Genomic DNA, 25,851 nt, shown 5'->3' with positions numbered 1-25,851 from the left:
CTTGGATTCATTTTCTCCGTCCCATTCAGTTACACCTATCAAGAGTAGATTAGGTCTTTTCATATAATCCCATATTTCTTGGAGACTTTGTTTATTTCCTTTCACTCTTCTTTCTCTAATCGTGCCTTCTCATTTTATTTCATTGATTTGATCTTTAATCTCTGATGGCCTTTATTCTGCTTGGTCAATTCAGCTACTGAAACTTGTGTATGCTTCGTGAAGTTCTCTTATTGGGTTTTCCAGCTCTAGCAGGTTATTTATATTTTTTCTCTAAGTTGTTTATTCTCGTTAGCATTTCGTCTAACCATTTTTCAAGGTTCCTAGTTTCTTTGCATTGGGTTAGCACATATTCTTTTAGCTCAGAGAAGTTTGTTATTACCCACCTTCTGAAGCCTGCTTCTGTCAATTCATCAGACTCATTCTCCATCCAGCGTAGTTTCCTTCCTGGTGTGGAGTTGTGATCCCTTGAAGGAGAAAAGGCATTCTGGTTTTGGTGTGTTCATCCTCTTTGCACTGGTTTCTTCCCATCTTTGTGGATTTATCTACCTGTGGTCTTTGTAGTTGGTGACTTTCAAATGGGGTCTCTGATTGGACCTCCTTTTTGTTGCTAATGTAGTTATTTTTTTCTGTTTTTTAGTTTTCCTTCTAACAGTCAGGCCCCTCTACTGTAAGCCTGCTAGAGGTCCATTTCAGACCCTGCTTGCCTGGGGATCACCCACGAGGGCTGAAGAACAGTAAGGGTTGCTGTCACTTTCTTCTGCTGTTATCTTCATCCCAGAAGAGTACTCGCTAGATGTCAGACTGAGCTCTCCTTTACGAGCTGTCTCTTTGGATACATAGGGGTTAGGGAGCTGCCTGAGGAGACAGTCTGTCCCTTACTAGAGTGCAAGTGCTCAGCTGGGAGCTCTGTTGTTCCATTCAGAGCTTTTGGGCATGTATGTTTAAGTCTGCTGCAGTGGAACTCATAAACACCATTTTTCCCGGGTGCTCTGTCCTGGGAAGGTGGGGCTTTATTTATAAGTTTCTGATGTGCTGCGGCCTTTTTTCAGAGATGCCCTGCCCAGCAAGGTGGTAGTCTAGCCGCAGTCTACCAGCAGATGGGTTACTGAGCTGCTGTGGGCTCTGCCCAGCTACTGTGGGCTCTGCACAGCTACTGTGTAAACTTCCTGTTAGAACTGCCTCGGTAATGGTGGTCTGCCTCAGTAATGGCAGAATGTCTTGGTAATGGCGGACTGCCTCAATAAAAGCAGATTGCCTCAGTAATGGCAGACTGCCTGGGTAATGGTGGACTGCCTTGGTAGTGGTGGACTGCCTCAGTAATAGCTGATGCCATTCCACCCACTGAGCTGGACTGTCCCAGTTCTAGCTGCGCTTGCTGCAAAACTCTCGATCCACAGCTTTTCAGAGTGCTGGTCTTTGTGGGGCGTGGGACCCAATGAGCCGGATCACCTGGCTCTCTGTTTCAGTTGAATGGCAGCTCTGTATCCCAGGCATTCCAGGCGCCTGTTGGAATGGCTGCCTGGAACTGCATTTGTGTGAGTTTTTGTGAGGAGACCCGTAGTGCTGGCTGAAACAGCCATGCCAGAAGCTTGTGGCACTTTTCAGCCCAGGAACGTCCTGGTCTGTGGGCAGTAAAAACCCATTTGGAAATGGGGTGATCACTCACCTTCTGTGTTCTTCTGTCTGAGAACTGCACTGCAGAGCTGTTCCTATTTTGCTATCTTGGATCTCCAATCCAAACAATTTAAATTAATGTTTTGAGTGATAAAATACCATGAGCAAAACAGAATAACTGGATAGACAATGTGTGCTGGGGAGTGGGGCGGGGCTTTGCATTACATATAGTCATCAGGTAAGACATTTCTGAGCTGAGACCTAAGGGAGAGCAAGAGTGATTCAACCAAGGACATAGAGAAGAGCCTTTCAAGACAGGAGAAACAGCAAAGGAAAAAGCCACCAGCTAGAAGTGGGTTGAGTGTGTTCAAAACGATAAGGTCGGCAGACCAATTAGAGCACAGTGAACCAGGGAGGCAAAGGTAGGAAATAAGCATGAATAACTGGTAGAGGCCAGATCACACAGCTCTTATAAGCCTTGGCAAGGACTTTATTCCCAGTGGGATAGAACACTAGTGGAGGGAGTGATGACATTTGATATATATTCCTCCCCCCCCAATTTTTTTATTGTGGTAAAATATATATAACACAAAATTTACTACCTTAGCCATTTTAAAATGTATGGTTCAGTGATATTGAATACAATCATAATGTTGTGCAAACATTAGTGCCATCCATTTTGTAAAACTGAAATTCTATCCCTATTAACTCTTTTCATCTTGTAAAACTGAAATTCTATACCTATTAAACACTAACTTTCTATCCCTCCTTCCGTGCTAACCCCTGGCAACCAGCATTCTACTTCAGTCTGTAATTCTGATGAATCTAAGTACCTCAAATAAGTGAAATCATATGGTACAGTATTTGTCTTTTTATGTCTGGCTTACTTCACTTTGTATAATAATAGCCTCGAGTTCATCCATGTTGTAGCAAATATCAGAATTCCTTTCCTTTTTAAAGATGGATAATATTTACATGTATGTATGTATGTACATGTACACATGCACAACCCCCATATTTTGCTTATCTAGTTACCTGTTGACAGACACTTGGTTTGTGTCTACATTTCAGCTATTGTAAACAATGCTGCTATGAGTATGGGTGTACAGACACATCTTTGAGACCCTGCTTTCAATTTTAGGGGGTATATATACTCAGAAGTTGAATTGCAGAATCACATGGTAATTCAATACTTAATTTTTTGAGGTGCTGCCATACTGTTTTCCACAGCAGCAGTACCACTTACTATTCCCTACCATATAATATTTTCAAACCATGAAAAATCAGATATATTTTTAAAGACTATTTTGGTTGCTGTGGGAACAATAACTTGTACAGCAGTTGGGGTGGAACTCATTCAACCTTGAATTGTTTTATTTTATTCTTAACAGAATGTATATTATAGTCTTAGTTTAATTATTTAATTAAAATATCAATATTTATTCTAAATATATATGCAGACTATATGAGGGGAGTGGACTTAATCAATGACTTTCAATGAGAATGGCTGAGATAAGTACCCCATGCCCCGTGGAAGGTATCAAAATTAGCTGAAGAACAGTTTTTCAAACTACACATGAAAAGAGCAAATGCAGCTACTTTTTTAAAAAGCTTTGAAAACTGAAAAAAATACTGGGTAAAAAAGCATACGATTTTCTTCTTTAGTTCCAATACCCTTTATCTCCATTTTACTTAACCCACTGCCATAAACTCATGCTGAATCGCAAATCATCTGAAAGTGCTGTTTTTCTGAAATCTTAAGTTCTAGTATGCCTTACTTAAATAGACAATCTCTCTATGATGTTATTTCCACTTAGTTGCCTTAGACACTACTTTGGTACTTCAGAATCTATCTCTGAAACTGGGTAGAAAGAGGTACCTCTGTGAGTTTTCAGTATGTTCTCCAAGTAACAGCTTTTTAGTATAATAGCACTGATTCTGTTTAGGAATGTTAATGTAGATTCCTCATTAGAACTAAGTATAGGAACTGTGTCACAGTCATGCCTCCAAGGTCTTGTACAATGCCTTACATACTGTAGAGGCACTGGAGATTTTACCTGATTTTAGCACTACTTCTTAGGAGGTAAGATAAGAGTTAAAAGCATGGGCATTTCACTTTAAGAAGCACACATACAAATACATCCAATGGTATGATGTCTGGGATTTGGTTCAAAATGGTATGGGAGTCAGAAATTAATGGCTTCAGTCAGTGTCTGGGATCAGAGAAGCTGGCAGCAGCTCAGAGATAGGCCCTTAGTGCTTACACTAATGAGACTGCCATTGAAACAAATCCTATGGGAGAAGAGCCAAGAGCAGGTAAGGAACAACAGGTGGAGAGTATGACACTGACACCTGTGTCCCTGGGAGGAAACAGTTAAGAATCTCTTATCATGTTTGCTTGAGTGCTCAGTCGTGTGGGTTGAAAGGGAAAGAAAATGGTTGTTTTGGGGCCTACGTACAGAACTTTTGTATTTTTGTGATGGATACCATCAAGCTTCTTAGCATTACCAGATGACCTTCCCCCAAGTCTTCATACAAGCCTGCTACACTATGGAAAATGTTTTCTGTTGAGAAGGAAATTTAAAGAATTAGAGGAAATATATCTACAAAATATGTTCAGCAAAAGGAAATAAATGTATTTGTTTAGTTTTGTTTCATTTGTTCTGGAAAATAAACGGAGGTTGATACTGTCTTGAAAAAGGACAAAGAAAAGTCTGATAAAGTAGTTCGTAGGATTAGAAACTGGAGTATAACAAGCACATAGTTCAGATTTAACATTCGGATCAATGTCATTTGCAGTCAGTGGCTACCCATATGTTGCTATTCGTGTTATGATGTATCAAAAGCTCCTTAGTCATAATATTGCTGCTAAGATGGTGAAGAACATCATGTGTGTAGGATGACAAACTTTTGACTCTCTTCCACTGAAAAACCAGGCCCTGAAAGTAGTTTTTATAGAATGTAGAAGAGAAGACACAGCTCTATCTTTGTTTCCCAAATGTTTGCAGCTGATACCAAGGCTTTTAACTCAGACCTCTTATACAAGAAGAAATTACAAATTGGAGCAGACCAAATTCACTGATAAAAGTGATCTAATATATAATATGCTAGATCATACAGCTAGAGGCTTCTCAGCTTACCTGGTTAGATAAATAAAACCTGGGCTCAGTGATGACCTACATTTTATAAAGTTGAGATGTCAGAGCTTCTGGCATAATGTGGAAGAGAAAATCCAAAAGTGTAGTGTGATCAGAGTGTAGAATTGAATTTACCACCTGCAAGCTGCATACTCACCCTACTCCTGGTACCAATTATAGAGCTGACAAGATCTACTCAGAAGGAAGAAACCACATCAACAATCTGAACATTTAACATAAAGAATATTGATTAATAACAGAAGATTAACTACTAAGAGGGATAAGAGACCTCTAAATAATACAGGAAAAGGAGATGTAGGGAATACATACTTTTTGCAGAACTAAAGTAGAGTCATGAAATAAAGATAACCTTGGAAGAGGGCCTTTTCCCTCCAAACTCTTCATTCATTCAAGGCTAAGTTTCAGAATCTGTGGGAGAGGATGTGGCTATTGCCCACTGAATGGCAGAGAAACTCAATGAGGTATTACAGTCAAGGCTGACACACACAAAACACTGCTTGCTAAGATACCAGAAAAACTTGGCTGGGAACCTGTCAGCTACAGTGGCAGTAAAGTTAGCTTGAAAGCTACCTACTTTCCAAAACATGGAAGTTGCCTGATGAGATGCCAATGAAACTCACTTGATGATGTATTCTACTGGGTCTCCTAACTACCACTGGATCTCCTGGACACCACTAGAGAAGTTGTCAGCCAGCAAGGAAGCCACCCATTGGCAGCCACAGCATAAGAAAAGGAAGAAAACACTAGAACAAGAAAAAGAATTCCCAGCCACACATGGTGGCTCATGCCTGTAATCCCAGCACTTTGGGAGACCTAGGTCCAGTCATTCAAGACCAGCCCAAACAACATAGTAAGACACCATCTCTGCAAAAAAATATAACAATTAGCTGGGCATGGTGGCATGCACCTGAAGTCCCAGCCACTAGGGAAGCTGAGGTAGGAGGATGGCTTAAGCTTGGGAGGTGGAAGCTGCAGTGAGCTGAGATTGTGCCACTGCACTCCAGCCAGTGTAACAGAGCCAGACCCTGTCAAACAACAACAACAACAACAACAACAAAAGTTGAAAGAAGAAGAAAAAGAAGTATCATCTTCTTCTAGGACCTTCTACTAACAAGTACTAAGATTGCAACAAGTGGCAAAGCAGAAAAGAATGATTTACAGCTGAAAGGCAATAAATTGATAACTTGCAAAATTAGGGATAGATAAGAAATAAAACTTGCCATATGTGATAACTGTTGAAGCTGAATAATAGTTACAAATGATTATTCTGACTATTTTGTATATTTGAAATTTTCCATAATAAAAGGTTTTCTTACTCACTGTTTTCTAATGCACTGGAGATAACCCACTTGCCCTAAAATCCCAGCTCAGTCACTTACTGGCTAATTATTTTAGTGCTTTGCTTCCTCATTTGTAATAACAGTAGCTACTTCATTTCAGATGTAGGAAGGAGTTAATAGATATTTCATGAAAAGCAATTAGAGGAGAGTTGACTTGCAGTAAATTCTCAATAAATTTTAACTATTATTACTATTTGTATTATTTATACTGGTACTGACACCATAAACATACTGCAAAAATAAAAGTTGGTAATTCATAGGAAATTAATCCAGAGATTCTGTTGATTTGACCTTCAGAATGCTAATCTTATATATATATATAGATACATAGATCTGTTATATATTAGTCCTTCAAAGAATAACTTACCTTATCTTTGATTTTGTCAACTCTAGCATCCAAAGGCTGGTTTTTGCTTTGTTCCTGAATACATTTTCGATTTCCTCCACCTGAGCTTATGTTTTTAGTTTGTCCCATGGAACTTGAAGCAGTAGTGGATAGTACAGATGTATTGATACCAATTACAGATGATGTACTATTTCCATTTATTGACCCATTTACACCTTGAAAATAAAAATAAACATATTTATACAATGGAATATTATTGAGTCAGTTAACAATGAAGTACAGATACATGTAAAATTGAATGAACTTGAAAATGTAAGTGAAAGAAGACAGAAAAGGTCTTATTGTATGATTCCATCTATACGAAATATTCGGAATATGTAAACCTATAGAGACAAAGTGAAAACTGATGGTTGCCAGGGGCTGAGGGAGAGGGGAATGGGGAGCAACTGCTTAATGGGTCAAAGTTTCCTTCTGCAATGATGAAAATGTTTCAGAAGAAGATAAGAGGTGGTGGTTGCACAACATTGCAAATGCATTAAATATGCCTAAATTGTTCACTTTAAGATGGTTAATATTAAGTGAATTTCACATCAATTAAACAAAATGTTTAGAAAGATGATGAAATGCAAATGTTCTCCTTTTAGAGCAAACTTTGTAACACAAGTGAAAAGAAAGATAATAAACCATCTAAAATGTTGTTTCAAATTATATCCTAACAAGTTGTTAACTGCAGAAATATTGTGATCATTTAAAAACAGTACTAGGTTATGAATTTTAATGAAATTAACACCTAATTACAGAAGAAGTAACACATTGTATTGGGTTACATACAGGGAGGTAATGAGATACAGAGGAAAAATTGGTCTCAAATTCTGACTAGATCACATACTTATTTGAGCAGTATTTTCTTGAACAACTTATTTGATCTTGGTTGCAAAATTAAAATACTTCTAATCTCAAAGAACTATTGTAAGAATTAACCAAGAAAATGTGAAAAGGTCTAGCATAACACTATAAAACTGTTATTAAGGCCAAGTGTACACGGTGGCTTATGCCTGTAATCCCAGCACTTTGGGAGGCTGAGGTGTGAATATTGTTTGAGGCCAGAAGTTTGAGACCACTGGCAACATACAGAGACCCTGTCGTGCAAAAAATAAAAATAAATTTAAAAAAGGTAGTGAGGCATAGTGATGCATGACTGTAGCCCTTGGGAGGCTGAGGCAGGAGGATCACTAGAGCCCAGGAAGACGAGGCTGTTGCAAGCTATGATCACACAACTGTACTACTGCCTGGGCAAAAGAGTGAGCCCTTGTCTCTGTTAAAACAAACAAGCAAAAACAATAAAAATGTATTAAACCTGAATGTTATGAAAATAATATTAGAATGGAAAATTTATTATACTTCACTTATATTAATGTGGATACCTTTTTCAGGACCATTTCGATTACTTTTTCCTGAAGTCCTTGAATGGAATGAAGAAGAATCATTATTCTGGGCTGGGGGAGCAAATAGTGGAGGAATTCCCAGTAATGGTGGAAAGAAGGTTGCTCCTGTACGAGTATGAGCATCTGTCGTTCGCCACCATTCTGCACCTCAAAACCAAACAAACCAACCAAACAAAAATATATAAATTAATTTTCCAGTTAATGTCAAAATGGCTTTCTATGTTTTATTTTTAAAACAAAAAAACAACAAAAAACTTCAAGTTTCATCTTGGAACAAAACTGCTGAATTATTCATACTTCTGATCACTTTCCTAATTTTAAAAAGTTGAACTTGTACACTTATCACTCTTCTCATTAGGCCAGTATCTAAGGATCTTCACTTGGCAGCTTTGTAGAGTTCAAGCTTGTAACGGTAGTCAACAGTTTAAAAAATGAAAGTGAAAACTCGGAATATAAAAGAAGTATTTCACTCTTTGGTGACTTATCCCACAACTTTTCTCATCTGTTTTAAATCCTTAGAATTTAAGTTTATATCTACAACCTATGTTAAGACTTTCCTCAAATTACATACAATATAAATCTGGCTCTGATAAATCAGATAGCCTAAAGCATAATACAAAACTGCTATAATCCACTATACCTCAAATACGGTTACGGAAGAAAACGTTCTGTACTTAAAGATAACCATAAATATAGCAAAATCAGGAGGCCCTGTTTATGGTCTAAAAAATAAGTTCTCAAAGATTTCAAAAACAAGTAATTTCACATTAAAATATAAAAGATTTATAAAGCTTTTCCTCTTAAAGTTAATGATGAAAGCCTGAATTTTGTTTTTACTTCCTCTCATAAATTGCAGATAACAATAATTGTTTTATTGATATAAAATGATCAAGTGGTAGAAAATCATTCAATAAAAGGTAAATACTTAAAATAGTCTCTCTTAAAGTTTTAGAAAAGGAAATAAGCCAAATTTTATACATTTTTTAAGGAAGGAGGAAGTAAATTTGTATTGTCCCATCTAAAATCTCAAAAACAATCTTCTTCAACTGGCTAGTCCGCTATGTTATCAGATCAGTTATTATCTTTCAGACCAATCTTCCAAAAGATATAGTGTATTTTTTCTGGACTGTGACAACCACAAGAACATTAAAGGAAAAAAATCCCACAACAATACAGTATGTGAAAGCTCAAAATTGTCAGTATATTGCATTTTATAATCTTTAACACTTTTCTAGGAATACCTCTTCATTAAAAATAGAATGTAAAGTGATATGCACCTTCATTACCTAATAGCAAAATCAGGTTTAAAAGAAAAGTGAAATTTTCATGGCAGCTGCCATTCTCAAAAGTCTAAAAAACAGTGTAAGTAGAAAACTGCAAAATCTATTTTTCTGCACTGTGAAGGCATTACTAGTAAAATGACACCAATGAATATTCAGCTGTGCCTGAATAATGAGAATGGAACCAAGAATAACTATACAAAAGCATTAGTCATTCATCCACTGTTTAGATGAAAGATGTACATTTAGATAGGGAGAAAAAGTGTGTATTTTAGGCTTGTATCAGCACAGTTGGAGTATTGTTATTTATAGGTTTGAAAGCTAGGTTTTAGCTAGCTGATAAAAAGTTACTGTACTGATGACCTGGCACAGTGGTTCATACTTGTAATTCCAGAGCTTTGGGAGGCTGAGGTGAGAGGTTCACTTGAGGCCAGGAATTTGAGACCAGCCTAGGGCAACAGAAAGAGATCCTGTCTCTATGAAATATTTTAAAAAGCAGGGGAAGGACTGAGGTTTCCCAATGATATTTATATAATTTAACACAGAGTCTGTAATTAAAGTGGAATTCATAGACTTTGTAAACAACTAAAAAATTGGTAAGGTAATCAAAGTGTAATAAGATTCAAATATTTTAGACATAAACTCCGAAAGAAACATTTTTTAAAGTACTTGAGAATGTCAAAGGTAAATAGGCACATAGCTGGGCATGGTAGTGCATGTCTGTAATCCTCAATACTCAGGAAGCTGAGGCACGAGAATCACTTGAACCTGGAAAGTAGAGGTTGCAGTGAGCTCAGATTGTGCCACTGCACTCCAGCCTGGGTGATGGAGTGAAACTCTCCCTCAAAGGAAGAAAAAAAGTAAATAAACACACAGTAGAGATTAGGGAAAACAATTGGAAAATGTGTGTTAAAAATAACCTGATACCACAGAGAAAAATACAAAACAAGTAAATAAGATCAATTAAATAAAAAGATGCAAGTGGTAGAGCTTCTGAATGTAAATTTTAGAAATGTCTGATATTATTTCATAGGAAATAATTTTTGTTAAGTGACAAGCTTACCTGTAGTCTAGGAAAATAAAATTTAGTCACAAACCAGCTTGTTGATAAAATGAAAAATACAAAATAAGGATTACATAAATTAGCATATGGTAAATTTCTAAGTATATTCAAAAGAAATAACAATGTAGTATTTAACTTTTTAATTTTTTTTTTGAGACAGCGACGTTCTGTCACCAGGCTGGGGTTCAGTGGCCTGATGTGGGCTCACTGCAACTTCCATCTCCAGATTGACGTGATTCTCGTGCCTCAGCTTCGATGGTAGCTGAGATTACAGGACTGCACCACCATGCCTGGCTAATATTTGTAGTTTTGGTAGAGATGAGGTTTGGCCATATTGGTGAGCCTGTTCTCAAACTTCCAGCCTCGGGTATCCACCCACTTTGGGCTCCCAAAATTACAGGCATGAGCCACCACTATGCCCAGTCAATATTTAACATATGTAACTCAAAGATTCTATTAATAATACTTCAGAGGACATAATGGATCTCAATTTGAACCTAGATGATTGAGCAGAATTTAAAAATCTTTCATACTTGACAGAGCCAAAAATACTTTGCAAAAATTCATGGTAATTTAATACCACAATTAATTACCAAAAAGTACAAATACTTTTTTGAATTACCATGAAATACTATTTCAATATAAAATGGAAATAATTTTATTATGCTAATATCCATTAAATAATTTTACATTTATTGATTTAATCTGATATGCATATTTTAGCAAGTATATAAAATGTAAAAATAAATTATTCCTCAATTAAAATTCCTAGTAATATCTTCCTGTTTTGTCCTCATTTATTTACTGGGTTATTTAAAATTGGCAATTTGGTTACCCTTCCAAATAAAGACAATTATAGAAAATTTATATTTAAGTTACTGTATGAAATCTACAAATTAAACAAAATGAATCTTTGAAAACTAGGCATAGTCTCTGCCCATTTGGTAAAAAGTATGCTCATCTAGGCATACTATTATCACTAAAGACTCTGTCTTGTAATTGTTTATCTGTCTCCTAAAAACTGTAAGCAACTTATAATTGGCCTTGTGTGCAGAGAGGAGTAGATGCCCAAAGAATACTGTACATTAAATGAATAAGTGAATATTTTTGCTGGGGAAGCTATAAAAGTTTTTTCTATATAGTGAAAGTATCAACATTATTGAAATCTAGATGAGTAGTTTTTTTTGGTTGGGGGAGGTTTTGAGACAAAGTCTCACTCTGTCACCCAGGCTAGAGTGCAGTAGCACGATCTCGGCTCACTGCAACCTCCACCTCCCGGGTTCAAGCAATTCTGCCTCAGCCTCCTGAGTAGCTGGGATTATAGGTGGGTGCCACCACACCTGGTTAATTTTTGTACTTTTAGTAGAGACGGGGTTTCACAATTTTGGCCAGGATGGTCTCAATCTCCTGACCTGTGATCCACCCACCTTGGCCTCCCAAAGTGCTGAGATTACAGGTGTAAGCCAATTTGCCCAGTCCCAGACGAGTAATTTTTTAAATGTGTTAACCATCATTCTAAACAAAAGACATTTAATTTTAATAATACAGTATTTACATTGTGATTCAGAAATGTTCAAAAGCAACAGTGTAATAAACCAGGATAAAACCATAAAAATATTTAGGATACCAGTAGCTATCTATATTGTTATTATCTATTTTGATATTTATTCAGTAATCATATTTTCAGTAAATATCTGTGGAAAGCTTTTCTTGCTAAACAATCATGCTGGGAACTGAATAAATTCCTATTAATATTTTTGAAGGAAATGTTAATACTTGGTTTAAGACTTCTTTAACTGTCCACACACATTACTCCTCCTCAGTGTCCTCGCTTCCCAGACAACTGAATTGAAGAAGTAATATGAATCAAGAAATAGTACTTGAACTATACATTTAATCATCTATCCTTTCTACATATAGTTTTAAAAACACTTCTTTCCTTTTAAAGAAGCATTTGATAAATTATTAACCATTAAAGTGGGCAAAAGAAAATAATCATGATAGTTACCAATTATGGACTAATTAAGAGCACCAGACACTATTCGGCACTAAACATTACTCAACTCCTTTAATCCTCACAAGAACCCTATGAGTCAGGTACTATTATTACGATCCTCATTTTTCAGATGAGAAAACTGAGGCTAAGAGGCCAGATAATTTCTTCCAGATCACACAGCTATGAAGTAACAAAGCCAGATTTAAATTCAGGCCTATTTGTCTCTAAAATTATGCTATAATGTTTTAAATTATTTTACATACATTAATAAATGCAGCCCTTACTAAAATTTATTAAAGTCAAATTAATCTATAGAAAACACATTCAAATTTAGGCTTTCAAGATAATATAAGAAATTAAAGCCTGTTTTTCTAACGTTTTAATTAACTAATATCTTACTGAATTACTAAATCCTTATAATCTATAGAATTTCGGATAATACTGATCCTCTCGCCATGTAAGTGGTAAAACTGTATAGTTGTTTTGATCAAATACCGAAAAATAGGCCAGGCACAGTGACTCATGCCTGTAATTTCAACACTCTGGAAGGCCAAGGCAGCAGATTACTTGAGGTCAGGAGTTCAAGACCAGCCCGGTCAACATGGCGAAATCCTGTCTCAACTAAAAATACAAAAAGTAGCCAGACACGGTGGTGTGTACTTGTAATGCCAGCTACTTGGGAGCTGAGACAGGAGAATTGCTTGAACCTGAGAGTGAGCTGAGATTGCACAACTGCTCTCAAGTCTGGGCAACAGAGCAAGACTTCATTTCAAAAAAACCAAACCAAAATAGAAAAATAAAGAAATTTAAGAGTCTAGCTCATTTTCCTTACATAATGAAGAAAGTGAGAACCTAAAATAGAAGTGTAAAAATACTCATTATAAAAATTGAACTTCAGTTTCACACTAAGTTAAATAAGATTTTTAAAAATCAAATAAGGCTGAGAAAAATTCATTCAACTCTACACATAGAATATGTATACTTTTCTGTATATTATACTTCAATAAAAAACATGAGAAAAAACTTGCCTGAATTATTACCTTCTGTGACAGACACCTGTTTCTCTAGTTAAATACCTGGATATCTAATTAACTGCTCTGCCACCTAACACACTTAAGGTGTTTAATTTTTTGCACATGATAAATAGGATTGAGTCAATTCTTGCACCCAAGTTACAATACACCAGGCATTACACTATTCCTTTTGTTCAACAAATTACTGCTCGAACATTCTTAAGCTTTCCTCCTTTCCATGAACACTGTTTGTAACAGATGTTTACCTGGAAAAGATGCTAGTTGGGGATGTGCTGCTAAGGCTGTGGGTGTACCAAGTGTCCCCAAACCACCAAATTCTGAATGCCCTGAGCTGGCTGAATGTAGACCAAAGACTGGGTGGCTGACCATTGGGAAGGCACTCGACACTGTGGACAGGTTAAACGGTTGATCCCCAGCTGTTCTGAATAAATGTCCTGGGAGGGAAAAAAACACACTTAAAGTTGGACTATAAAAACAGATGAGAATTATCTGATTTCAGTGTTTATAGTTAAAATTTATAATAATTTACCTATTTTTTGTGACATTTTTTCTTCTGCATTTTCTACTCTTCAAGCCCTAAAAAATGTTTCTAGAAACATGAAAGCACGCTAAAAATAATTAAAATAAATGGTATAACTTTACTTACTTTGAATTTGAGATTTGAGAACCCATGTTTTAAGTAATTTTCACTAATTAAAATTGTTTGACCTGAGGAAGTGAGGCCAAATTTCTCTTAACATATGTACATTAATATATTATCAATATTTTTTACTCATAAGAAGGAAAATTTTAAAAATCCTTGTAATCTAAGGTTGAAAGCCACTGAAGTAAGTCCAGAATCTGTCACCAAGTTAATACTCAACACTCTAAGCAAGATCACAGTTTCAACATGCCAGAGTTGAAGCTCTCATCTCTAATATGATCATGAGTTATTTAATGGCAGGAATTCAACCTAAGAAATGCATTGTTAGGTGATTCAGTCATTGTGCAAACATTGTACAATGTACTTATACAACCTAGGTGGTACAGTCTACCACCTAGACTATAGGATACAGCCTGTTGCTCCTAGACTACAAACCTGTTCAGAATGTTACTGAACTGAACACTGTAGGCAATTGTAACACAATGATAAATAATTGTATATCTAGACATAGCTCAACCTAAGAAAAGTACAGTAAAAATATGGCATTATAGTCTTATAGGCTACTGGCATATGTAGCCCATAAGATTATAATATACTGAAATGTCATTATGCAGTGTATGACTGTATTTTCTAGGTGAGAAGAGTATCTTGACACCAAAAAGGTAGTAAATTCTAGTCTAATAAAACAATGCACAGACAACATAAGTACTTAATGAATACATTTGCAAAGATATTTCTAAATGCATTCACAAGTGGTTATCAATATAAAAATCATTTTTAACTTTTTCATAGACAATGTTCAATTCAAATGAGTCTGACTTTTCAATTCTATTTTTAATCTAAAGAAAATCTAATAGTAAGTGTTACAACTCCAGGTTGGAATGTTATATGATTTTAAAAAATGACTTATTTTTCATACTTTGTAGGAATTTGGCAGAAAATTTTTCTAATACTTAGAAATCTTCCCTGTACTTCCAGAAAATAATTAAGGTACCCTCGCTTGCTACTGGGAAAAGAGAATACTCTACGTTATCTTAAGAATTTACTGTATAAACAGTTTTGTGCTCTGTGTTAAAGTCAGAATAAAGCTTCCTTGCTATCTCTTGTTTATATTACAACAGTCCTGACTGTGCACTGCAATTTAATGAGTTTTAACATAGTATGTTTGAAATTTCCAAATGTAAGTTTAAAATAGTGCATTTACTGTTATCATTTAGTCATTAATCAAATCTCTTCCCTTGTTTTCTTGCTCCCTGAAAACCAAGTAGTCCTAAAAAAGATGAGTGTACCCTCCAAAGTCTGATATAAAGCCTATATTCTTTATTAAAATAATGCTATATTCTTTACTGAAAGGAAAATATGAATGACTTTTTAAAATAATATTTAAATAAATTATATTAACTATATTTTGCATCAGGCTATAAGAGGAAAGTTCTGATTATAACAAAGCAGTAACTAGATCTCACAGGGAAGATCCTCAAAGTGTCTTTACAAGGAAGGCTCACAAAGAAACTGTAAGTTAAGAGGACAAGGACAGGGCATAAAATTGGGTGTCTTTTTTAAGTTAGCTAATTATTGTTTTTGTTGAGTTAGTTCTTCCGTGTTATTAGAATGGACTGCATTAGCACTGAAGATGAGTCAAAATAAAACAGTATGCTATTGCCAAAAAAGCTTACTCAAATGTCACTATTTTTAAGACCAGTGATAGGCTACCAGAAACAGTGTTATTATTTTTTTTTTTTTGGCAAGTTTTCAGAAACCCAGCTAGTTTTTTCAAAAAATGAGCTTGTAACTTTAAATACCAGTGTTTACTTTCATTTGTCATTACATATAAAATCTCTGGTTCTCACCAATCAATGCAACTTCCTGACTCAAATGTACTTAAATGTTTTATTTATAAACATACTATGATCAGTATGTTTACACTTGATCAGTACGTTACATTTCTTTCTCCTTCGATTTGTGTAGTAAGCAAGTTGAACTGAATATTGCAGTTTTGGGGAATTTGGGGTCATTTGTAATTTATATTTTACAAATTTTAAATTATATCAATTACATGTATGTAGTCATGATTTAATACAAAGAAATTTGAGGGAAGTAATCTCAAAGCTAAAAAAGCTATATTAAATATAAAAATTCAGAAAAATTTAAACTATCAATGATTAGAAACTGATAGAAATACTTCTGTAATTAATTATAATTACAATTAGTTTTAATAAATAATTGGTAGTAAGTAATAAATAATTGGCAGTAATTAATAAGTAATAAATAATTGGTAGTAAGCAGCATTCTTAGATGTATAGTTACAGCATTAATTTCATTATTAGGAAGAAGCAAAGAAGCTAAACTTTGTAGTCTCACAAGCAGAAAACATGAGGAATAGGTAAATGAAGTTATCACTCTTGCAGCAACAATTAAGAACCAATGATACATAATTTGACAACAAAAAGTTCTTTTTTAAATCTAAAAATAATGAAATCTGGAAGCAACTAAGTAGAAAATTTCAGTAAAATAAGCTGTCTGCATCACAGATTCAAATGGAAAAAGATATATAGATCTGTACACAAGAATGACATCTATGCCTGGCAACAATGCAGAGATGGGCATTCAGATCAAGGCTACTTCAACTCTACTTTCTAATTCTTTCTTCTAAAATTCTTGGTTAAAATAATTAAAGCATGGAAAGCATCCTTAGTGATGATGAATCTTACAGGTCCACTCCTTGCTGGTGAGAAAAAGATTTACTTCTATATTTAATAAAGTAAATTATGATCACTTATGATTGTAGTAATATCATACATTAAAAAAAAAATCCACAAGAGACTTCCTCTGTTTCATGTGGAAGTTATACTACAGAAAGGAAATAGTTCAAAAATACATTTCATAATTTTACTATATTTTGCCTTTATAGCAAGAATTTAAAACTCAGTGATTTTTTTAAAAAGTAAACTGTCTCATTAAAAGGTTCTGTAATGTTATATATACAAATTTAATACTGTTTTTTCTACCTTTTACAAAACATAGATAGTAATTCTGTGTAAAAAACTTCCAGAATTATTCTGTTATTTAATGGTTTTAGTAATTCAAACATTTCATGAACATACCTATTAAACGTCAGGTGCAATGCTTAGTAACTGGCATACAAGGATAAGTAAGACAATTTTCTGACCTCAAGCAACTCATGTTTTGAGCATAATTTAAACGGCACAAGACTATTTTTATACCATAATGTACAAGTTTGTTAATATTTCAATATTACAAATCAGTACTGTCATATACAGGACTCAGTAATACATCCCAAACACCTAAAACAATGTCTGGTACATAACAGACATAAAATAAATTTTTTTGAATGAATTAATTCACTACTCATTTAGAGCAGAAGAGGCCTATCCATGGGACTCCTTCCAAAGGGTTTCAATCAGAACAAGAAGCTGTCTTGAGTTTTTATGCAAACTTGCAGTTATGCTTCCTAGATTCCTTTGCCCCTGGTCCTCATTTGTTAATATTACCACTGGCCCTTTATTCCTCCTTGATTGCATTTAGGTCACATGTTGGACTTGATCACACAAAACCCTACCACTTACAGGATCTTAAACTCTTTAAGTTTCATCCTTGAACCACAAGTTTCACATTTCCATTCCCTTATTTCTCAGCATGACCTTTAGTCTCTCCCAGGGCCACTCCTGGACTCTATCTGTCTCTTTTCCCCTCAATACCATCAATATCTCTCCTTTGTTAACCTTAAAGGAAAAGTCTTACACTTGCCATGTCTACTTGCTCATCTCTTCTCAGAATCTTTTAACATTTGTGCTAAGCATCAAGCCTCCTGTCCACTTGGTCTGTAAAACTAAAGTTTTCCTAATCACTAGATCCCTCTAATATTCATTCTTTTCATTCTCAACCTCTTACATAAGTCTGGTATTCCTGATTGTCTCTTTCTTCTTTTTTTTTTTTTTGAGATGGAGTCTTGTTCTTCACCTAGATTAAAGTGCAGTGGCACAATCTCAGCTCTCTGCCTCCTGGGTTCAAGTGATTCTCCTGCCTCAGCCTCCTGAGTAGCTGGGATTCAGCTGTGTGCCACCATGTCCAGCTAATTTTTTTGTATTTTTAGTAGAGGCAGTGTTTCACCACATTGGCCAGGCTGGTCTCAAACTCCTGACCTCATGTGATCACCCTGCCGCAGCCTCGCAAAGTTCTGGGATTACAGGAGTGAGCCACTGCTCCTGGCCCACTTTCTTATGAAAACCGATTTTCATCCTTAGGATCTAGGTCATGGAGCCCTCTTGATCTTCTTCTCAACTATACATCTTTCAATAATACTTTCTCCTTTATTGGATTTTCTTTTACTTTTATTTTTCCCTAAATGTAAAGCATTCCTAAAGATTTTATCCAGCTGTCTCTTTCCTTCTCTTATGCTTTCTCCTATAATATTTTACATGCTTATACTGTTTAAACTATAACCTCTATACAAATGAATTATAAGCCAGGATTTTAGATTTCTGAGACAAAAATGGAATCTTATTTACCTCAGCATCTCCAATAATCTGAAACACAATAGGTACTTAATAAACTGTTTCTAATTGGTGTATTTGTGGTTACACTATCGTCCACTTGAGAATCTCCAAAGCCTATATAACATGCTCTTTGATTTCTACCCTTTATAATTCTATTCTTTACTAACCATTTCAAAAACATATTCTCAAAAAGTATTCCTGAATCTCCAGAAAGATAAATTTGGGGCCTCCTTTCGGTGTTCATGATCTATTATTGGCAATTTGTCTTTTATCATACCATTACTAGAGTATAAAAGTTATGAAGGAAGTAGCCATTTCTTAAGCCATTTTTACTATTTACACAACATTGCACAAAGCAAACTGTTATCAGTTGGCAGAGACAACACAACATAATCCTGCTACAGGCAACTCCAAAATAATAGTTTTCAATCCTTTGTTTCCCTCTTCTTTTAAAAGGCTAGAATGCAGCAAACCACAATGACACTTGTATACTTATGTTACGAACATGCACGTTCTGCATATGTACCCCAGAACTCAAAGTATATAAAACAATTCCAAAAAAAGGTTAGAATAACCAGGAGTTACTCTTTAAATGATTAAAATATAACATGTCACTTTGCTCCAATTGCAAAAGTCGCTCACAAGGTTAATAAAAGCTCACTGGGTATTTAGAATGATGTCTCTCTTGTGGCTTTAATTTTTTTATACAGCAGGGGTTGCTGTTTTGATTCCATTCTTGGCTCCATCGCCAGGACAATGTCCTTAGTCTTCAACTACCTTAATTAACATTTCAAACTACTGTTCATAAGGAAAATTTTGATCACAGACTGATGATAGCTCAGTCAATCCTATAATTAGATTTAAAACAAAGCATATTTAGTATTAATAAAAGAGCAGAAAGATTCTTTCACAAAATGAAATACAACTCAAGTCAAACAGGCTCTATTAACCTAATGACTACAAATTATTATTATCATCCAAAATTATTTGGATATTCGAATGTTCCACTTTTAGAAAGGCAAATGTTTCTTACATTAATATACTTAATATCAACAGATTTACTGCTTACAAATAAAACTGGTCTTGATGAAAACTTTGGAGTTCTGCTCAGAGAAAACATTTGCAAACTGATGAATTATATTAACAGCATTTTTAGAAGACCACAATTTTTTATAGATATTAACATTCAAACAGAGTTTCAATATTATGAATGTAAATCTTATTTTAGTTTCTATTTTAAGATAGGTAACTATATACATTTTACATAATGAAAATTAATATACATCTGCAATGCCTATGTTCTCAAATTATAATAAGCTGAATACTTTTCAGCAAAGCGTTTCAAATTCTACTAGCCAAATCAAATCACTATATATAAAAGTGATTGAAACCAATACACAAATGCTGGTGTGTGTCAGTAACAAGGCATGGTAACTACAAATGCCTTTATTAATATTAATGAATAATTTAATAATATTTTCCCCCAATAAGAATGAAATTGTATAAAAATTGAACTAATGCCTTGAATCTAAACCACCAGTGGACAAAATCTCCCATTATAAGGAAAAGTCTAGAGAGCAAATAAAACAAAATTATTGTAATTACTAAGTATGTTAAAGCATTTAATCTTTTTAAAAGTCAAGAAAATTGCTTACCATGACATAACTTTACTTTTTTGTCTGCTAAAATGTCTTTTAATCTTTTAGTGCTACACAAAATTGTTACATCATGTCTTCAAATTTTGTATATAGTTCTTTAAAATGGTAAGCATAAATTTACAACATTACAAAATCAGTCTCTAATGTACATTTTGCAAAGTATGACTAATTAAAAATATTAGTATATTCAAATAAAGTTCTTATGAGGACTTTAATTAACATCAGTAATAACTAAGTGTAATACCAAAATGAACATCATCAAAATTATTTTAACGCAATACTCTAATTACTGGCTCACATATTAAAATTCTTAAGTATATTAATGTTTAAATATTCTGAACTCACATCTGTAGTCCTAGCACTTTGGGAGGCTGAGGTGGGCGGATTGCCTGAGCTCCGGCAATCCTGAGCAACATGGTGAAACCTCATCCGTACTAAAATATAAAAAATTAGCCAAGTGTGGCGGTGTGTGCCTGTAGTCCCAGCTTCTTGGGAGGCTGAGGCAGGATAATTGCTTTAACAGGAGGCAGAAGTTGCAGTGAGCAGAGATCGTGCTGCTGCACTACAGCCTGGCCAACAGAGCGAGACTCCATCTCCAAAAAAAAGAAAAGAAAAAGAAAAAGAAAAATTCTGAATTCAAAATGTCTAAATTCTGTAAACTTGAACTTTGATTAAAGAACAAAAAGAAGTCTATAGTTAATGGTGACAAAACATTTCTCTCCAAGTAATTCTCATTGCTCTCCTGCATTCTCAAAATATTTTGAGCCAGTAAGCCTTTTATTTTAACATTTAAAAAAATGCATGGAATGGAAACAAGGTCTTTTTTAAAAGATATAAATAGGTTGGGCAGGGTGCAGTGGCTCAAGCCTGTAATCCCAGCACTTTGGGAGGCCAAGGCGGGTGGATCACAAGGTCAAGAGATCGAGACCATCCTGGTCAACAAGGTGAAACCCCGTCTCTACTGAAAATACAACAAATTAGCTGGGCATGGTGGCACGTGCCTGTAATCCCAGCTACTCAGGAGGCTGAGGTGGGAGAATTGCCTGAACCCAGGAGGCGGAGGTTGTGGTGAGCCGAGATCGCGCCATTGCACTCCAGCCTGGGTAACAAGACCAAGACTCCGTCTCAAAAAAAAAAAGATATAAATAGGTTTTATGTATCTTATACTGTATGAAATGTCAGACATTTCCATGAAGAAATATGAATATATTTGTCCCCCAAACAACACTGGTGGGGTGTGGAGTTATATAACATATGATATATGCATTGTATTTTGTAAACATTAAAACAAATCTCTTCTGATGCTAATTTGGCCCCAAGTGTTTTTTTAATTATAAATTGAAAATTTATAATGACATAAATTTATAGGGTACAAAGTGATATTATAATCTCTGAATACAACGTAGAATAATTTAATCAAGCTAGTTAACATAGCTATGAAATACTTAAATTTTGTGGTGTGAACACTTGAAATTTACTCTCTTAGCAATTTTGAAATTGCTCTTATTAACTATGTTCACCATACTATGCAACAGAACTCAAAAAAAAGAAACATTTCTTCTGTCTGAGATTTTGTACCTTTTGATCATCAACTTCCCATGCCTCCAATCACTGGCCTTTGTAACCACCATTCTACTCTCTATGAGTTCAATGGTTTTAGAGTTCACATGTGAGAACATGCAGTATTTTGTGTTTCTGTGCCTGATTTATCTTATTTCACTTAGCATAATTTTCTCTGATTCCATCCATGTTGTTACAAATAAGACAATTTCTTTCTTTTTCAAGGCTAAGTAGTATTCCATTGTATATAAATACCAGATTTAAAAAAAATCTATTCACCTGTAATCAACCTAAGTATTGATTAATACTTTAATTAATTTTATTTTGTTAATTAATAATCTATTAATAAATAATAATTTTATTAATTAAATTAATACCTCGACTTGCCTATTGTTAATGGTTCTGCGATGAACATGGGAGTGCAGAAATCTCTTTGACAAAATGTTTTCAAGTCCTTTGGGTAAATTCCACAAAGGGAATGGCTGGATTAAAAGGTAATTCTATTTTTAGTTTTTGAGGAACATTCATATTATTTTCTATAAAGGCTGTACTAATTTACACCCCCATTAACAGTGTATATCCTTTTCTCCATATCCTTGCCAATAGACTTGTCTTTTGTCTATTTGGTGAAAGCCAATCTGACAGGTGTGACATGATATCTCATTGTGATTTTAATTTGCATGTCTCTAATGATTAGTGATGCTCAGCATTTTTTCATATATCTGCTGGTCATTTGTATGTCTTTTGAGAAATGTTTATTCATATTGGGTTTTATTTTCATTTTTGAGTAGTTATTTTGAGACTATTTTGACTCACAAGAGTTGTAAAAATTGTACAGAGAGTTCCTATATACTCTCTACTCAACCTTACTTCTCCTCATGTTAACATCTTACATGACTAAAGAATAATTCTCCAAACTAAGAAATTAACTGTGATTAAATAACTTAAATAAATAATTTATTCAGATTTAATCAGTTTTTCCACCAATGTCACTTCTCCTTCCCAAGATCCAATCCAGGATCTCATACTACATTTAGGTGTTGTGTCTCCTTATTTGTAGTCTGTGACATTTCCTCAGTCTTGTTTGTTATGACTTTAATACACTGAAGTGTACTGGTCACAGCTATTTTATAAAATGCCCCTCTGCTTGGGTTTGTCTGATGACTTCTCATGATTAGAAGAGGTGATGCATTACTAGAAAAGATGGTCAATATGCCCTTCTGAGAGCAACATACTAGGGCCCGTAATGTTGCTATGTAGTGCTGGTGACATTAACCTTGACCACTTGGTTAAGCTGGTATCTGCCAGGATTTGTTACTGTAAAACTACCATTTTCTCTTCAAGTGGCATTTTTATGAGAAAACAAGTCATTGGGAGCCTAGGTAGCTTTGGGAACAAAAGCTGCCATTTAATAACATCAAACATGCTGAACAAGCTTTGTTGAAGAAATGATGCACCAATACTCAGGCAAATGACTGTTCTTAAAAGAGAAGAACAGTTTCTCTTTTGTGATAATTTTTGTTAGATCTAATGAAAAGAATTAAAAGTTCATAAAGTGGTAAAAATACAGAATATTTTATATATACTTTTATTCAAATATAGCTGTACTTTTAGTAAGGAAATAGAAAAAAGCACTAAAAATAATGCAATTCTTTTTTATTTTACTTACCTTATTCTAAATCTTGTTCTACTTATATTTCAATAAATAAGAAAGTCTTGGCTTTCCCATTATGAACATAAATTATTACAACCAGTTTTCAAAGTATAGACTGGGTATGTATTAGTTTGCTGCAGCTGCCATAACAAAGTACCATAACTGTGTGACTCAGAACAACAGAATTTTATTGTCTTATAGTTCTGGAGGTTAGAAGTCTGAAATCAAGGTGTCAGCAAGACCATTTTCCTTCTGAAGGCACTAGGGAAGGTGGGTTCCATGCTTCTCTTCTAGTTTCTTATAACATTGGGTATTCTTCTTGTGTCTTCACAGGTGCTTCTCGCAGTGTATGTCACTGTGTCTAAATTTCTTTTTTTATAAGGATACTGGATATACATTTTAACTTGATTAGCTCTGTAAGGTATCTATATCCAAGTAAGGTCACATTCTGAAGTACTAGGGGATAGGACTCTAACCTGTGTTTTTTGAGGGGGAGGATACAATTTAACCTATAACATTTGCTTTATTTTTAAGAGTACTTAATTGACTTGAACACATTATCTCTCTCAAGTAACCTACTACTAAAATCCCAAATTAAAACTACTAAAAAGTGAAGTAAAATAATATTCCAAAAATACTTGTGATCAAACCTTTCATTAAATAAACCCCACTGCAAAAAGACTAGACAGTTGAAAATCAACAGCCTGGCCAGGCACAGTGGCTCACGCCTGTAATCTCAGTACTTTGGGAGGCTGAGGCAGGCGGATCACTTGAGGTCAGGAGTTCAAGACCAGCCTGATCAACATGGTGAAACCTTGCCTCTACCAAAAATACAAAAATTATTAGGCCATGGAGGCAAGCACCCAGCTACTTGGGAGGCTGAGGTGAGAGAATCACTTGAACCCGGGAGGTGGAGGGTGCAGTGAGCTGAGATCACAACTCTGCACTCCAGCCTGAACAGCAGAGTGAGACCCTGTCTCAAAAAAGAAAATAAAATTCAAGAGGCTTTATTTAGGATTTATAGATGCCTGCAACATTGACACATCAACTAAAAGAAAAAATTATGTTGCAATAGTTCACAGTATAACATAAATACTCAAAGAAACTTTGGCGTTATCCACAAACCATCAAGAGCAGGCCTATCTTATTCCCTGGTGATTCTCTACTAAGTGTAAACTTAAGTTCTCTCTGTTTCTTACGTTGAGTTCTAGTTAAATCGTAATTTTTGACTTTCAGGTTTGCTTTTATACACTGCCTCTTCAGTAATCTCAACTGATCTTTTAAGATTCCTTATTTTGTGGCTTATGATGCCCATTCCCAACTAAAATCTGCAGTCACTTGATATTACCAGAGCAATGCACAGCACCGCTCAGAAAACTTATTAATCAGAGTTAATTACTGTTTAAGTTTCAAGTCTTAGTCCTGTAAATTTCTCTCTGCTTCCCTTCCTTTCCTCAATAATTACTTATTATTATTATATATTTTGTGCCAGGCGCTGACTGGATACATATTGGTAAAACAGATAAAGTCCTTGCCCTTTTAATGTAGAAGAAGAGGCAAATAAGTAAAACAACACCAAATGTTTAATTATAAATTGTGAAGAGTGCTATGGAGGAAATTATAGGTACAGCAATTACCTAGATACTATGATTAGAAGTCTAATTAAAGTCTGTATTAGTCAAGATTCTTTAGAAAACAGAACCAACAGGATACACTGATTTATTATATGTGATTTATTATAAGGAACTGAAATTATGGAGGCTGACCCAGGAAAGTTGGTGGTATAATTCTGAGAACCGAAGGGCTGATGCTGTTAAGTCCCAGTCATAGGAGAAGACTGATGTCCCAGATCTATCAGTCAAGCAAATGGAACTTTCTCCCTCTTCCTCCATTTTTTTGTTCTCTTTATTTAACAGATTAGATGATGCCCACCTGCACTGGGGAGGACAAGGTGCTCAGTCCTCTGATTCAACTGATAAACACCCTTACAGACACACCCAGAAATAATGTTTAACCTGAGCACCCATAAGCCAGTCAAGTGGACACAACAAATTTATTATTATAATATCTCAGGACATCTAACCTGAGACAAAGCATGTGGAAGAACCAGCTTTATGAAGATCTTCCAGACAGAAGGAGAATATATTTGAAAATCTGAGTTGGGGAAGAATGCTTTTTATCCGAAGAAGTAAAAGGTCAGGGAGGTTGAAAGATAAAGGGTCAGAATGAGAACGGTACTGGGTAAGTTTGAAAAGGTAGGCAGGATTAGGTCACAGAGGGTGTGCAGCCTTATGTAAAAATTAAGTTGAAAGTACAAAACATCCAACTAGATATGGCTAGGTGAAAAGGTTAATCTGGCTGGTAGAAAAGGTTAATCTAATGACTCATGTAACTCAAAAGCCTTTAGAAAGGCTCATTTTATAGATGAAGAAGCTAGATTGAAGGTTTACCAAGACCTAATTTCTCTCTCCTCTTCTGGTTCTACCTTCTCAGATGGGCCCTTTTTCAAAGTTGCTGGAGTGGGAAGCTGAGGAGGTCAGTAT

At 35.0% G+C, this 25,851-nt stretch overlaps 1 protein-coding gene across 50 annotated transcripts in view; it reads right to left on the bottom strand.

Moving 5' to 3' along the window:
• BAZ2B (bromodomain adjacent to zinc finger domain 2B) overlaps positions 1-25,851 on the bottom strand; it is a 449,976-nt gene that overhangs the window by 147,161 nt on the left and 276,964 nt on the right. For 25 of the 50 annotated variants that reach the window (XM_035304715.3, XM_078327583.1, XM_078327573.1 and 22 more), the window contains 3 exons: positions 13,522-13,710; positions 7,883-8,050; positions 6,480-6,673 (listed from right to left, as the gene is read on the bottom strand). In XM_035304715.3, coding sequence (XP_035160606.3) covers positions 6,480-6,673; positions 7,883-8,050; positions 13,522-13,710 — 551 coding nt within the window. The remainder of the gene's footprint in view (positions 1-6,479; positions 6,674-7,882; positions 8,051-13,521; positions 13,711-25,851) is intronic. The other 25 variants (XM_035304728.3, XM_078327576.1, XM_054258324.2 and 22 more) reach the window with 2 other exon arrangements.

The sequence above is a fragment of the Callithrix jacchus genome, chromosome 6 (genome assembly GCF_049354715.1).
Source record: "Callithrix jacchus isolate 240 chromosome 6, calJac240_pri, whole genome shotgun sequence".
Lineage (NCBI taxonomy): Eukaryota > Metazoa > Chordata > Mammalia > Primates > Cebidae > Callithrix > Callithrix jacchus.
Note: the sequence above shows the minus strand (reverse complement) of the source record. Positions and strands in the feature narration are given on the sequence as shown.